Raw genomic sequence first — 16,136 nt, 5'->3', positions numbered from 1 at the left:
GGAAGCTCTCTCCGCGCGCGCGAGAGCACTTTTGCTCGCGCGAAATGATTTTCCGCGCTCGCGATTATTGACTTGGACTTGACGTCATACATGTTCACGTTAATGTACTGTTACTGTAAATTTGTTATGCGTCCTGTTACGTGAAAACTTTTATGCACTCTTGCTAGCATATGTTCATCTGTACTTGTGCTTGGGAACTTTAATTTTGATACTGAAAGTGTACTTGCTAAAAACTCTATCTGTACATCATCGCTTTACCTTTAAACAGCAGGTTCTGGTGTGTCTTTGCCTAAACCATTATAATTTTATTACTCTCAACCAAAGCTGTCTAGCACTGGGTCTTCCATTATGCACGACAATCTTATGTAGTCCTAAATGACAAGAAACAGAACATTTAGCTTAATTCATTCTTTATCAGCCTTATCACTTCTACAGTTTCTATTTTATTAGGGTTCACACACATAGTGTGGGAACCCTATTGTAATTGCTCGAGTTTATCTTCTTCTTCTTCTTATTATTATTTTTTTTTCAGGCTGTAAAATGCATACTGCAGCCTAGACTGTAAGGCCCAGAAACACCAAACTTGGCAGACAGATGCCGGAACGCAAACAGTGGCATGAGACAAGGGGTCACTGAGGCCAACTGAGGCCGGATCACACACAAAACGCAACGCTTAGGCGCACAAATGTCTAAATAACAAGCCAATTCATTTATATAAATTACTTTTAAAATGATTTACGTGTGTTTTATAAGTGTTTTAAGTGCAGAATCGTTTCTTACCTTATTAGTTGTTTAGTATATAGCTTGGGACTCAACCACACTCGCACCTGCCCCAATAACATCTCCACTGCCGCTGCGTTAATTTGTTTCAAGTCTCGGTTGTTTAGTAGTACAATCAGATGCTTTTTTTTGTAAAAAAAGGAAAGCAAGTTTGACTTCGACATATTGATCGCTGTTATTTTGACAAATTGGCGCCTTTGTCTGATATCTACGCAACACAAAATATTTCCCATCAACCATTTCTATTTTTTATTGTAAAATGTAATAAATAATTTTATTTTTTTATTACTGACCCACATAAATCGTAAAGCTGATTTGCAATTTATTTGTGCTGTTTTATTATATGTTTGTGTATAATAATAAAAATGCCCATGACTTTGGACTAGGGCCGTGTGAGGGGTGGGCGGATTTCGCGAGTGACCGTAGCGCGACTCCGCACACCTCGCACAAACCTCCGCGAACGGCGGAAGCGTTCATACTTTCTGCGTCACATTCTTTGCAGTGTTGTCCGAAACGATATGTCTTAGTACAGTGGTTCTCAAACTTTTTAGACAAAGTACCACCAACTGTCAAACGAAAAACCTCCACGTGCCACCACCGACGTTTATGCTTGTAGATGCTAGATTTCGGATGGGGTCAATATAAATCTGGAGGGGACATGTCCCCCCCGTCCCCAGTGCCATCTGCGCCCCTGATTGTATATAGAAACAAATCTTTATTTTACCATCTATGGTTGTTTAACTCAAATGGCTCTCTACTGACAAATCAAGAATTTAGTAAATATTTAGTAACTAAGATTTATTAATTAAATTCAATGTTGCAATTCCTTTTGCTGAATTAGTTATAAAATGCTATACATGCTGGAGTGAGTATGCTATTTAAAAGTACACCAGGACATGATCCAACATTATTACCCATCGACCCAACCAATCTTGAAATAGGGAAAATATGTTTCTCTACATCACACAATAGTAATCATTATATATGCTCACTGTTTCAGAAAGATGGTGTATCTAATCCATATGTATCTATTGGAACACCATCTTTAACAACCTCGACTGGAAAGAGATCTGGACCTTGCCAGCAAAATATATATCATACATAAAGTGAAAGAAGTATATTTTAAAATAATTTACAGTTTATCCATCAAAAACATTTTTAACAATGGTTTATAAAGGACATGGAAGCGAATTGCACTTTCTGCAGAATTCACCCTGACAACATTTCCCATTTCTACCAAATTATGGGAAGATATCTGCAACATATCTAGTACCTGTATTGAACCATTTATCCCTCAGCTTTAATTGTGTATTGCTAGCTACATGCCAAGTGCATTGCTAAGGCAGATTTATTTTGTGTACTACAAATAGCCAACTTAGCTAGCTAGCTAACAAACCATGTAAACAATGCAAACGTCAGACTTATAAATAACTAGCTAGCCAGGTTAACTAGCTAGCTGGTTATTTGTTTTACCATAGTTCAAAGTATTTGGAGCATCCAGCTGCCTAAATGCGTTGATATCGCGAAAAAATATACATGAAACGGACCCTACTGACAGCCAATCACAATTCACATCCTAAAAACAGCCTCAGCCAATCCTATCTGGGTCCCTCCCACGACTTTCAAAAATCAAACGATCTGCTCCGCGAGCAGGAGCTTAATCGCAAGCAGAAAGGGTGTGACAAATTTTCCTCGCGCAAGCAACTCTCTCCTCGCGCGCGAGAGTAGGTTTGCTCGCGCGAGAGTAGGTTTGCTCACGCGAGGAAGCTCTCTCCGCGCGCGCGAGAGCACTTTTGCTCGCGCGAAATGATTTTCCGCGCTCGCGATTATTGACTTGGACTTGACGTCATACATGTTCACGTTAATGTACTGTTACTGTAAATTTGTTATGCGTCCTGTTACGTGAAAACTTTTATGCACTCTTGCTAGCATATGTTCATCTGTACTTGTGCTTGGGAACTTTAATTTTGATACTGAAAGTGTACTTGCTAAAAACTCTATCTGTACATCATCGCTTTACCTTTAAACAGCAGGTTCAGGTGTGTCTTTGCCTAAACCATTATAATTTTATTACTCTCAACCAAAGCTGTCTAGCACTGGGTCTTCCATTATGCACGACAATCTTATGTAGTCCTAAATGACAAGAAACAGAACATTTAGCTTAATTCATTCTTTATCAGCCTTATCACTTCTACAGTTTCTATTTTATTAGGGTTCACACACATAGTGTGGGAACCCTATTGTAATTGCTCGAGTTTATCTTCTTCTTCTTCTTATTATTATTTTTTTTTCAGGCTGTAAAATGCATACTGCAGCCTAGACTGTAAGGCCCAGAAACACCAAACTTGGCAGACAGATGCCGGAACGCAAACAGTGGCATGAGACAAGGGGTCACTGAGGCCAACTGAGGCCGGATCACACACAAAACGCAACGCTTAGGCGCACAAATGTCTAAATAACAAGCCAATTCATTTATATAAATTACTTTTAAAATGATTTACGTGTGTTTTATAAGTGTTTTAAGTGCAGAATCGTTTCTTACCTTATTAGTTGTTTAGTATATAGCTTGGGACTCAACCACACTCGCACCTGCCCCAATAACATCTCCACTGCCGCTGCGTTAATTTGTTTCAAGTCTCGGTTGTTTAGTAGTACAATCAGATGCTTTTTTTTGTAAAAAAAGGAAAGCAAGTTTGACTTCGACATATTGATCGCTGTTATTTTGACAAATTGGCGCCTTTGTCTGATATCTACGCAACACAAAATATTTCCCATCAACCATTTCTATTTTTTATTGTAAAATGTAATAAATAATTTTATTTTTTTATTACTGACCCACATAAATCGTAAAGCTGATTTGCAATTTATTTGTGCTGTTTTATTATATGTTTGTGTATAATAATAAAAATGCCCATGACTTTGGACTAGGGCCGTGTGAGGGGTGGGCGGATTTCGCGAGTGACCGTAGCGCGACTCCGCACACCTCGCACAAACCTCCGCGAACGGCGGAAGCGTTCATACTTTCTGCGTCACATTCTTTGCAGTGTTGTCCGAAACGATATGTCTTAGTACAGTGGTTCTCAAACTTTTTAGACAAAGTACCACCAACTGTCAAACGAAAAACCTCCACGTGCCACCACCGACGTTTATGCTTGTAGATGCTAGATTTCGGATGGGGTCAATATAAATCTGGAGGGGACATGTCCCCCCCGTCCCCAGTGCCATCTGCGCCCCTGATTGTATATAGAAACAAATCTTTATTTTACCATCTATGGTTGTTTAACTCAAATGGCTCTCTACTGACAAATCAAGAATTTAGTAAATATTTAGTAACTAAGATTTATTAATTAAATTCAATGTTGCAATTCCTTTTGCTGAATTAGTTATAAAATGCTATACATGCTGGAGTGAGTATGCTATTTAAAAGTACACCAGGACATGATCCAACATTATTACCCATCGACCCAACCAATCTTGAAATAGGGAAAATATGTTTCTCTACATCACACAATAGTAATCATTATATATGCTCACTGTTTCAGAAAGATGGTGTATCTAATCCATATGTATCTATTGGAACACCATCTTTAACAACCTCGACTGGAAAGAGATCTGGACCTTGCCAGCAAAATATATATCATACATAAAGTGAAAGAAGTATATTTTAAAATAATTTACAGTTTATCCATCAAAAACATTTTTAACAATGGTTTATAAAGGACATGGAAGCGAATTGCACTTTCTGCAGAATTCACCCTGACAACATTTCCCATTTCTACCAAATTATGGGAAGATATCTGCAACATATCTAGTACCTGTATTGAACCATTTATCCCTCAGCTTTAATTGTGTATTGCTAGCTACATGCCAAGTGCATTGCTAAGGCAGATTTATTTTGTGTACTACAAATAGCCAACTTAGCTAGCTAGCTAACAAACCATGTAAACAATGCAAACGTCAGACTTATAAATAACTAGCTAGCCAGGTTAACTAGCTAGCTGGTTATTTGTTTTACCATAGTTCAAAGTATTTGGAGCATCCAGCTGCCTAAATGCGTTGATATCGCGAAAAAATATACATGAAACGGACCCTACTGACAGCCAATCACAATTCACATCCTAAAAACAGCCTCAGCCAATCCTATCTGGGTCCCTCCCACGACTTTCAAAAATCAAACGATCTGCTCCGCGAGCAGGAGCTTAATCGCAAGCAGAAAGGGTGTGACAAATTTTCCTCGCGCAAGCAACTCTCTCCTCGCGCGCGAGAGTAGGTTTGCTCGCGCGAGAGTAGGTTTGCTCACGCGAGGAAGCTCTCTCCGCGCGCGCGAGAGCACTTTTGCTCGCGCGAAATGATTTTCCGCGCTCGCGATTATTGACTTGGACTTGACGTCATACATGTTCACGTTAATGTACTGTTACTGTAAATTTGTTATGCGTCCTGTTACGTGAAAACTTTTATGCACTCTTGCTAGCATATGTTCATCTGTACTTGTGCTTGGGAACTTTAATTTTGATACTGAAAGTGTACTTGCTAAAAACTCTATCTGTACATCATCGCTTTACCTTTAAACAGCAGGTTCTGGTGTGTCTTTGCCTAAACCATTATAATTTTATTACTCTCAACCAAAGCTGTCTAGCACTGGGTCTTCCATTATGCACGACAATCTTATGTAGTCCTAAATGACAAGAAACAGAACATTTAGCTTAATTCATTCTTTATCAGCCTTATCACTTCTACAGTTTCTATTTTATTAGGGTTCACACACATAGTGTGGGAACCCTATTGTAATTGCTCGAGTTTATCTTCTTCTTCTTCTTATTATTATTTTTTTTTCAGGCTGTAAAATGCATACTGCAGCCTAGACTGTAAGGCCCAGAAACACCAAACTTGGCAGACAGATGCCGGAACGCAAACAGTGGCATGAGACAAGGGGTCACTGAGGCCAACTGAGGCCGGATCACACACAAAACGCAACGCTTAGGCGCACAAATGTCTAAATAACAAGCCAATTCATTTATATAAATTACTTTTAAAATGATTTACGTGTGTTTTATAAGTGTTTTAAGTGCAGAATCGTTTCTTACCTTATTAGTTGTTTAGTATATAGCTTGGGACTCAACCACACTCGCACCTGCCCCAATAACATCTCCACTGCCGCTGCGTTAATTTGTTTCAAGTCTCGGTTGTTTAGTAGTACAATCAGATGCTTTTTTTTGTAAAAAAAGGAAAGCAAGTTTGACTTCGACATATTGATCGCTGTTATTTTGACAAATTGGCGCCTTTGTCTGATATCTACGCAACACAAAATATTTCCCATCAACCATTTCTATTTTTTATTGTAAAATGTAATAAATAATTTTATTTTTTTATTACTGACCCACATAAATCGTAAAGCTGATTTGCAATTTATTTGTGCTGTTTTATTATATGTTTGTGTATAATAATAAAAATGCCCATGACTTTGGACTAGGGCCGTGTGAGGGGTGGGCGGATTTCGCGAGTGACCGTAGCGCGACTCCGCACACCTCGCACAAACCTCCGCGAACGGCGGAAGCGTTCATACTTTCTGCGTCACATTCTTTGCAGTGTTGTCCGAAACGATATGTCTTAGTACAGTGGTTCTCAAACTTTTTAGACAAAGTACCACCAACTGTCAAACGAAAAACCTCCACGTGCCACCACCGACGTTTATGCTTGTAGATGCTAGATTTCGGATGGGGTCAATATAAATCTGGAGGGGACATGTCCCCCCCGTCCCCAGTGCCATCTGCGCCCCTGATTGTATATAGAAACAAATCTTTATTTTACCATCTATGGTTGTTTAACTCAAATGGCTCTCTACTGACAAATCAAGAATTTAGTAAATATTTAGTAACTAAGATTTATTAATTAAATTCAATGTTGCAATTCCTTTTGCTGAATTAGTTATAAAATGCTATACATGCTGGAGTGAGTATGCTATTTAAAAGTACACCAGGACATGATCCAACATTATTACCCATCGACCCAACCAATCTTGAAATAGGGAAAATATGTTTCTCTACATCACACAATAGTAATCATTATATATGCTCACTGTTTCAGAAAGATGGTGTATCTAATCCATATGTATCTATTGGAACACCATCTTTAACAACCTCGACTGGAAAGAGATCTGGACCTTGCCAGCAAAATATATATCATACATAAAGTGAAAGAAGTATATTTTAAAATAATTTACAGTTTATCCATCAAAAACATTTTTAACAATGGTTTATAAAGGACATGGAAGCGAATTGCACTTTCTGCAGAATTCACCCTGACAACATTTCCCATTTCTACCAAATTATGGGAAGATATCTGCAACATATCTAGTACCTGTATTGAACCATTTATCCCTCAGCTTTAATTGTGTATTGCTAGCTACATGCCAAGTGCATTGCTAAGGCAGATTTATTTTGTGTACTACAAATAGCCAACTTAGCTAGCTAGCTAACAAACCATGTAAACAATGCAAACGTCAGACTTATAAATAACTAGCTAGCCAGGTTAACTAGCTAGCTGGTTATTTGTTTTACCATAGTTCAAAGTATTTGGAGCATCCAGCTGCCTAAATGCGTTGATATCGCGAAAAAATATACATGAAACGGACCCTACTGACAGCCAATCACAATTCACATCCTAAAAACAGCCTCAGCCAATCCTATCTGGGTCCCTCCCACGACTTTCAAAAATCAAACGATCTGCTCCGCGAGCAGGAGCTTAATCGCAAGCAGAAAGGGTGTGACAAATTTTCCTCGCGCAAGCAACTCTCTCCTCGCGCGCGAGAGTAGGTTTGCTCGCGCGAGAGTAGGTTTGCTCACGCGAGGAAGCTCTCTCCGCGCGCGCGAGAGCACTTTTGCTCGCGCGAAATGATTTTCCGCGCTCGCGATTATTGACTTGGACTTGACGTCATACATGTTCACGTTAATGTACTGTTACTGTAAATTTGTTATGCGTCCTGTTACGTGAAAACTTTTATGCACTCTTGCTAGCATATGTTCATCTGTACTTGTGCTTGGGAACTTTAATTTTGATACTGAAAGTGTACTTGCTAAAAACTCTATCTGTACATCATCGCTTTACCTTTAAACAGCAGGTTCAGGTGTGTCTTTGCCTAAACCATTATAATTTTATTACTCTCAACCAAAGCTGTCTAGCACTGGGTCTTCCATTATGCACGACAATCTTATGTAGTCCTAAATGACAAGAAACAGAACATTTAGCTTAATTCATTCTTTATCAGCCTTATCACTTCTACAGTTTCTATTTTATTAGGGTTCACACACATAGTGTGGGAACCCTATTGTAATTGCTCGAGTTTATCTTCTTCTTCTTCTTATTATTATTTTTTTTTCAGGCTGTAAAATGCATACTGCAGCCTAGACTGTAAGGCCCAGAAACACCAAACTTGGCAGACAGATGCCGGAACGCAAACAGTGGCATGAGACAAGGGGTCACTGAGGCCAACTGAGGCCGGATCACACACAAAACGCAACGCTTAGGCGCACAAATGTCTAAATAACAAGCCAATTCATTTATATAAATTACTTTTAAAATGATTTACGTGTGTTTTATAAGTGTTTTAAGTGCAGAATCGTTTCTTACCTTATTAGTTGTTTAGTATATAGCTTGGGACTCAACCACACTCGCACCTGCCCCAATAACATCTCCACTGCCGCTGCGTTAATTTGTTTCAAGTCTCGGTTGTTTAGTAGTACAATCAGATGCTTTTTTTTGTAAAAAAAGGAAAGCAAGTTTGACTTCGACATATTGATCGCTGTTATTTTGACAAATTGGCGCCTTTGTCTGATATCTACGCAACACAAAATATTTCCCATCAACCATTTCTATTTTTTATTGTAAAATGTAATAAATAATTTTATTTTTTTATTACTGACCCACATAAATCGTAAAGCTGATTTGCAATTTATTTGTGCTGTTTTATTATATGTTTGTGTATAATAATAAAAATGCCCATGACTTTGGACTAGGGCCGTGTGAGGGGTGGGCGGATTTCGCGAGTGACCGTAGCGCGACTCCGCACACCTCGCACAAACCTCCGCGAACGGCGGAAGCGTTCATACTTTCTGCGTCACATTCTTTGCAGTGTTGTCCGAAACGATATGTCTTAGTACAGTGGTTCTCAAACTTTTTAGACAAAGTACCACCAACTGTCAAACGAAAAACCTCCACGTGCCACCACCGACCCCCCCCCCCCCCCCCCCCCCCCCCAAAAAAAAAAAAGAAAACGCTGTTTGGCGTGTTTAATTCGTAAATTGTTACCGGGAGGATGTAAAATGGACACGAATTAAGTATAGGCCCTTTTCACACTTCCGCATTTTTTCTTCCGGAAGTTCTCGTCGCAGGGTAAAGTTACTTCCGTTACACATTTAAACAATGGCAGAGTCCAATAACAAGAGCTTTTGCAGTGCACCAGGGTGCTCGATCTTGAAGGAAAAACAGCCGTATCTCAGTTTCCATGGTTTTCCAGCTGACGACGAGCAGAAAAGAAAATGGGTTTGTGCAATTAGGAGGGATGAAGGGGAAAACTTTGTGATACGGAGCATCTTTGTGTGTAGCCAGCATTTCACTGCTGCAGACTACATAGTAGGAAGCTCGCGGCTAAAAGTTGGTGCTGTTCCCTGTTACTGTCCCCGGTACTGTTACTGTCCCCGGTACTGGTACTGTTCCCAGCCGGTTTCAGTGGAACAGTTGCTGTCCGCGTTTGAAAGATCAAGCTCTCGGCTGGGAGTACACGCAAGTCTGCTAGCATCTAGCCCCGATCCGATAGCATCTAGCCATGATCCGATAGCATCTAGCCCCAATCCATTAGCATCTAGCTCATCCAGCTCTGACCATCACTTTGCTGTTGACTGTATTGGACACTGAATAAACAACAACACTTAATAACTTGGTGTGTCATGAACTTTATTGATACTGATGTAAACCAAACAATCAATAGCTGACGTCACTTGGCTTGCTAAAGCTGGGCGTACACTGTACGATATTTTAAATCGTGTACTCAGCTCCAGCTCAAACTGTACGACTAACTCGCAGGGAGAGTCGGCTCGTGGAGCTGCTTCAACAGTGTGATACTCTCACGAGGAGCGATTTGAATTTCAAACATGTTTGATATTCTTGCGACGCTGTGATTTCTGATCGGGAGTTGGTCGTGAGGTGTGAATCGCTCCTCGTTTACCTGTGTAAACTATGATGCACGACACGCGATTGAGCCGAAACTCGGCCCGATCGCAAAAATAGTCGCACGAGTGAAAAATCGGCTGAAAATGGGCCAAAAAACGCACAGTGTACGCCCAGCTTAATCTAGCTAGATATTGTTAACTAAAGCTGTCAGTATCATTTGTAATATTATAATATATCATAATAATATGGACTGTTTTACCACTCTGTAGGATGACTAATGGAACTAGCTATAGTTACCTAGCTAGTGTTAGCTGGTGTCACCTTACCCTGGTATGAGTGAATTAATTCTAACAATTTGTAGCCTCTATTCAACTTGGAACCCTTCGTTGTTGAATGTTCTCCAACGATACTGAAAACGTCTTCAAAATTCAGTCTTGGCAGCGACGACAGGGATGAAGTAAATACACGCTCCATGCTGAGGCAAATTGACAACAACTATCTTCTGTGAGTACCGGAACTTGTTTTACCCGGCGGTGACGTATTTCCGCTTTGTTGTGAAAAGGGCCTATTACATCGCGATGGTTGGCGCCAGAGCGAACTACTAACTCATTGAATCAGATATGTGGATCAGAGGTAAATAAACTTGATTTTTTTTGTCGGCGTGAGAAATCGGATGTGTGGCGTGTGAAGACAGTCAAATGCGTGTCTCACGCTCAATGCGTGAGAGTTGGCCCCCCTGCTCATTACACACATATGTTATAATGTAGTTCTCCTGTAATTCGTGTTGGTAGTGGTTTACAGCACAAAAAGTCTTCGTGTGACATGCCCTCATACTCATATCGCACGTAAACGAGCAAGTTGGCTAAATCTGCGACATTTACTCAAGCATTTACTTACTGAAGCATTTACTCATTTTAATTCTCTCGGTCAATGTTTGTCTGACATTGTCTGCCATTTCATCAATTCTGCGAGTGACTGTGTCGTTTGAAAGACGCACCAGGTCAAGCTGTTTAGCAACATTTTCTCTGCACATAATAAGAGTCATCCCTTTTAGTTTCTGAATTTCAGGACTTGTCATAATTCTGTTTTAATAAAAAAAATGTGTTGTGTAAAAAAAAAAAAAAAAAAACTCAAAGCATCTTTTATTTTCCGAGCTCATCTGGCGTACCACCGCGGGGTGCTTTGCGTACCACCAGTGGTACGCGTACCACAGTTTGAGAACCACTGTCTTAGTATAAAGAAACATGCCTCAAAAACAGGGGAAGGAACATTTACCTGATGAATTTTAATGCTACTTTGTGTTTTAGGTTTGAAAAGTGCTGGAATTTAGGATAAAGTAGGCTACTTGAAAATGCTTGAAATCGTAACTACTTCGTTTCACAACAAATAGCTGTCTGACTGAACTGTTCTCTTGTATTACGTTAACAAATACGAGCCTCTTGTAATTCCAGGACGAAACATGAATGAATGAATGAATGAATGTTCGATTTATATAGCGCCTTTCCAGATTCCCAAGGCGCTTTACAATTTAACACAGGTACAAGTCACAGACAATCAATCACACACACACCGGCGAGAAGCGGCAGCCAATTGCGCACAGCGTACTCTCTACCGGAAGCCACAGCCCCCTGTGGGACTGAATGGGGTGCAGGAAGGGGAGAGAGGACAGACCCTAGTGGCAAAGCACCATCCACCACTGGGCATACAAGCACACACACGCATGCACACACACAGACACTACTTTTTATTGAACATAGAGACACAGACACACACTCAGGGAGAATTTTTTTTTGAGAGAACATGAGAGAACATGAAGACGTTAATGCATTTTGAAAATAAACAACCATTAAATAATGTGAAAAAAAAGCGAATTGTTACGAATCATTTCGAGTATATGTATAAATATGTAACTTTATTAAGTTTAACGTGCTGGGAAATATTGAAATGGACCTTGAAAGTGACGTACAAGTGCTTTAATTCCACCTTTTAAAGATGTGTGAAACCTGAAAACATGACTTTGTTCATTGCGCTGAGGCGCTGCACGCGCGAAGTTACAAAATTCGAGAGGTGCCAGGCTTTATGGGGGAGACGCGGAAAGGCATCACTAAAAAGGAGAGCTCTTATGTGATTTAGGAAGCCTGAATGTAGATCTTGTGTTTAAAAATTTTTTATATATATAATTATTTGTTCAATTAATTGGTTCAACGCAGACTGATTTCTTTATCATTAGTAGGCTTGAAAGTTACCGGATCGAGGCAGACAGTTCCCGGAACGCACCCTTCAAAATGAAAGAGTTCTGGCAGGATCCGGCTCAAATTAAGCCCTGGTTATCTCCAATTACAGTTGGTCGACATAAGTGGTGGAAGCGATTAAAATAAATGTTTTTAAAGGAAAATAGAAATTGTGGCGTCTGCGGTTTGGTCTATTGCCTCGATTTATATGACCACTGACGGTGTATGAAGTCCCAACTACTGTAGTTGAGAGGCTGGAGAGGATTTTGAATAAGCCTGTAAGGAGTTAGGAGTAGTTTAAAGGAGTTTGTGATGTTATGGGAGAGGTGTTATAAACCGTTGAGTTTATTTAGCTTCGAAGGCTGAGGTGATGAAACTGTATGAAGGTAAATCTGTTGCAAAAATAGAGACCATGAAGGATAAACAGCACAACTTCAAATCCGCCTGCCTCTACTTTTGCAACACATCACGGTGTACTTGTTGAAAAACTGGTTCTGCACTTGTAAGCGAAATAGGTGAGGCAGTGTCAGTGTAGGTGGGCGGGGCAATGGGGGTGGGCCATAATGCACTTAAAAAAATTATTGACCCAGAGAAATTATCCCTGATTAATTTCCGTCAATAATACCTCGCTAAACAACGGTATTTATTTTATGCGCACTGTTTTGCTAATACTGCAAAACATGGCAAACTGCATTACATCATCAGTATTAAAATATGATGGAGAAAGTCACTTGATGAAAACTTGTCCTACTTTGTAAATCAAATGTCCTACTGAAAACAAATGAGGTATACAGTTACCCTAGTTATACTGGTAAATTGATATTAAAATACAAAAATTCCATTTATTGCTGTGCTGTGTTTCAGCACTCTGTGGTAGGAAGTGGGTAGGTAAAACACCACCTGGTTGTTACTGATCTCTAAGAGGTTTCAGCCATGCTAAATATTTGCATTTTCCTTTCAGACTCTTCAGTATGCAGTGAACATCTGGACCATCATCCTGAACTCCTGATACGTTTGTAGAGAAGATGAGGAACCACATTAGCAGAGCCCTTTCTGGGCTGCAGACTTTCCAAATGTGTTAACAGATGAGCTGAAGACAACCCAGTGGAACATATGAAGTCTGGAGATGAAACGTTTAATTTCTTTTAATAATGCAGGATGGAATGAATCTCACCAGCACTTCCAAGATCAGTAGTTTGGAGATTATTTTGATTATTGTTGCTGTTTTCTTACTGAATTTGGAACTGTGTGTGTGTGCGTGTGCCCGGGCTGAATATAAAATAAATGAACAATGTTGTCCAATGTGTTCACCAGGTAAGTGAGATAAAAGCATGTTAATCTCCTCTAACAAGTCCAAATTCACCACCATCAATCTAGGACAGATGAACTTCTGCAAACTTTGCAGTTAGTTTAGTGTGTTGTACAGTTATCCTACATTTTACATTTTTCCTTGTCCACTTGTGTGACTATGTTCCAAAACAAAATAAGTATTTTTCATTTATTCTGTGAGTAGTGTGATGGTGAGCGCAGTCACCACACAGCAAGGTGGTCTGGGTTTGTGAACGCATTTGGGCATCTGCTACCTGTTTGTTGTTGCCATAAAGGCGATCCCCGGCATCGTCTTGAGATCGCGGTGCGCGGATAGCGCGATTGAAAGAAAAAAAAGATTCCTAAAAAAAAAAACCACTTTTCAAAACAGCTTGTGGGCCAGAAGGGCCGCTATTTGAGTATGGGGGGCATAGAGTATTGGAAAAGGCACACAAGCGCTTACACAGACATTCTTACTAACAAGCAACTTGATCGTTAATATAATGTAAGCAAAACATAGTGATTAATATTAGAAATTTGATTAATACTTTAAGGCTAGTTAAATTATATATGGATTATGATAAGCTGTTGATTTAATACTGTAATGTAAACAAACTATGAAGGGAGTAAAATGTAATTCTCAACATAGTATAATAGGTTCTACCATAAATAAGTGCACAGTGCATATACTGATTTTGGACATAGCTAAAACCTTTCCCCAAAATTCCAAAGACCACTGTAGAAGAGCCCCAAGTCCCTGATGGGGGTTAGCCAAAGTCGTGGCTAACGTTGCCTGAAATAGAATCATCAGAATTACTGTTTGTTTGTTATTTTGCTCATTGATCCATATTCTTATTTGTTATTGGATGAAACACAGCTCATCCCCCTCACTTAACATTAGAGTGTATTTTATATAATCTTCCATCCTTTTCCAACTCATTTGTAAAGTCTGAATGATACTGACCTAATAAATATGCTGTCGTTTAGAATATATAGATGTAACGTGGAGTGAAGTGTAATACACATGTGTGGTAATGTGTGGAGATGAATTACTTACCATGAAAATAAGCCTTGGAGGGCTGAGTTCATGTTACCAGGGACAAAAAGAAATGAAGATTTGTTTTAAAAATTGTTTTATATGAAGTACTTCATAAGTGTGTTACTATATCTCTCTGTATCTCTCACTCTCCCTCCTGCATGTGGAATGGTTGTTGTGACAGGGACAAGTCACCTATAGAATAATTTAAAAACTTGTTAAAGCTTTTTCAGTAGTAAACATCTGAACACAAACCTCACATTCATATCTACAGGAAATGCTGAACATCAGGAGTAAAGCTATGTGATGTCTCTTACAGTCCAATGCCAAAATGAATAGTTTAGCAGCAAAGTTTAACAAACAAATGGATGACTTTAGAAAGTCAGAAGCTAGCAGCTGTTCTGAGATCAGTTGAGAACTAATCATGGTGCTGATGACCACATAGTCTTGTGATGTAAATGCCACTGGTCTGTGTATGACTAATGTGTCTTTGTAAAAGATGAGAATGCTCAACTGGGTGAGGCCATTTATTCCCTGCACATGAGTTGATAAAATTGCATTTATGCATTTACGGTGGAATTATATGTGGAGTCCGTCTACAGCAATGAAATTCTCTTCCCGCTGCAGAAATCCCACAATAAACACAGCTTCATCCATGTTTATACAAATTTTATACAAACTCACATCCTAGGTCAAACAGGTATTTAGAGAGCTCATCTTTGAGGATACGATTGTATCGCTCAACGGCCCCATCACATTGCGCGTGGTAAGGTGTAGTACGCAGTTTCTTTATTCACATGAGAGTACAGAGGTGCTTAATAAGATCTGACTCAAATTGCCGGCCCTGGGGCCTCATGTACAAAGACTTGCGTGGATTTCTTACAAAAAATTGCCGTACGTACAAATCCAGAAAATGGCGTACGCATAAAAAAATCCGGATGTATCAAACTGTGCGTACGCCGGAATCCACGCACATTTCTTTTGTACATCCCAATCAATGTGGAATTGAGCGCACACGGTGACACGCCCCCCTATAAATATGCAAATTCATTTAAATTTGCCCTGCACCGGAGAAGTTTGCTCTCTGATCTATCACAAACCATGTCTAAACGGGGAAAAAAGAGGAACTTCACCGAATGTGAAAGTAGAGACGCTCCTGAATGAGGTAGAGGTGCGGAAAAAGTTTGTTTGGCACGTTGTGGCATTATGGAAAAGCGCAAAAGGTCTGAGTGGGATAGCGTGTGTGAAGCTTTAAATTTTGTGGGGTCAGAATAATGCACACTGGCAGAATAATATAATGCACCTAAAAATATCAGTGATGCGCTCACTAGCATCAGCGACTCAATAAAATAATTGGTTAAAATTTGCGCTGCGCATTAATTTGTCCTGGCTCTGGGTCCACTGGTTGCTCCACCACCTCTAACAATGGCACGGCATACCTGTGCGCAACATTGTGCAGGACCCCACATGCCAGCGCCACCGGCTTTTCAGCTGCCCAATCGCCCTCTCCACGACTGACCAAATGTGAGAATGGAGAGAATTGTATCTCCGTTCCCGGTCAGTCTGTGGATTACAAAGGGTCATCAGCCACGTCTTGAGCACGTAGCTGCTGTTTC

The 16,136-nt window shown here is 39.9% G+C and overlaps 1 protein-coding gene across 1 annotated transcript in view; it reads left to right on the top strand.

Annotated features, from left to right (window-relative positions):
- Positions 1-16,136, top strand: part of LOC143513153 (tumor necrosis factor receptor superfamily member 5-like) — a 53,934-nt gene that overhangs the window by 22,109 nt on the left and 15,689 nt on the right. Inside the window, exon 2 of the mRNA XM_077004247.1 lies at positions 13,138-13,490. Within this exon, the coding sequence (XP_076860362.1) occupies positions 13,328-13,490 (163 nt within the window). The 5' untranslated portion in view covers positions 13,138-13,327. The remainder of the gene's footprint in view (positions 1-13,137; positions 13,491-16,136) is intronic.

This window comes from Brachyhypopomus gauderio, chromosome 4 (assembly GCF_052324685.1).
Source record: "Brachyhypopomus gauderio isolate BG-103 chromosome 4, BGAUD_0.2, whole genome shotgun sequence".
Classification (NCBI taxonomy): Eukaryota; Metazoa; Chordata; class Actinopteri; order Gymnotiformes; family Hypopomidae; genus Brachyhypopomus; species Brachyhypopomus gauderio.
This window is presented reverse-complemented; position numbering and strand designations above follow the sequence as displayed.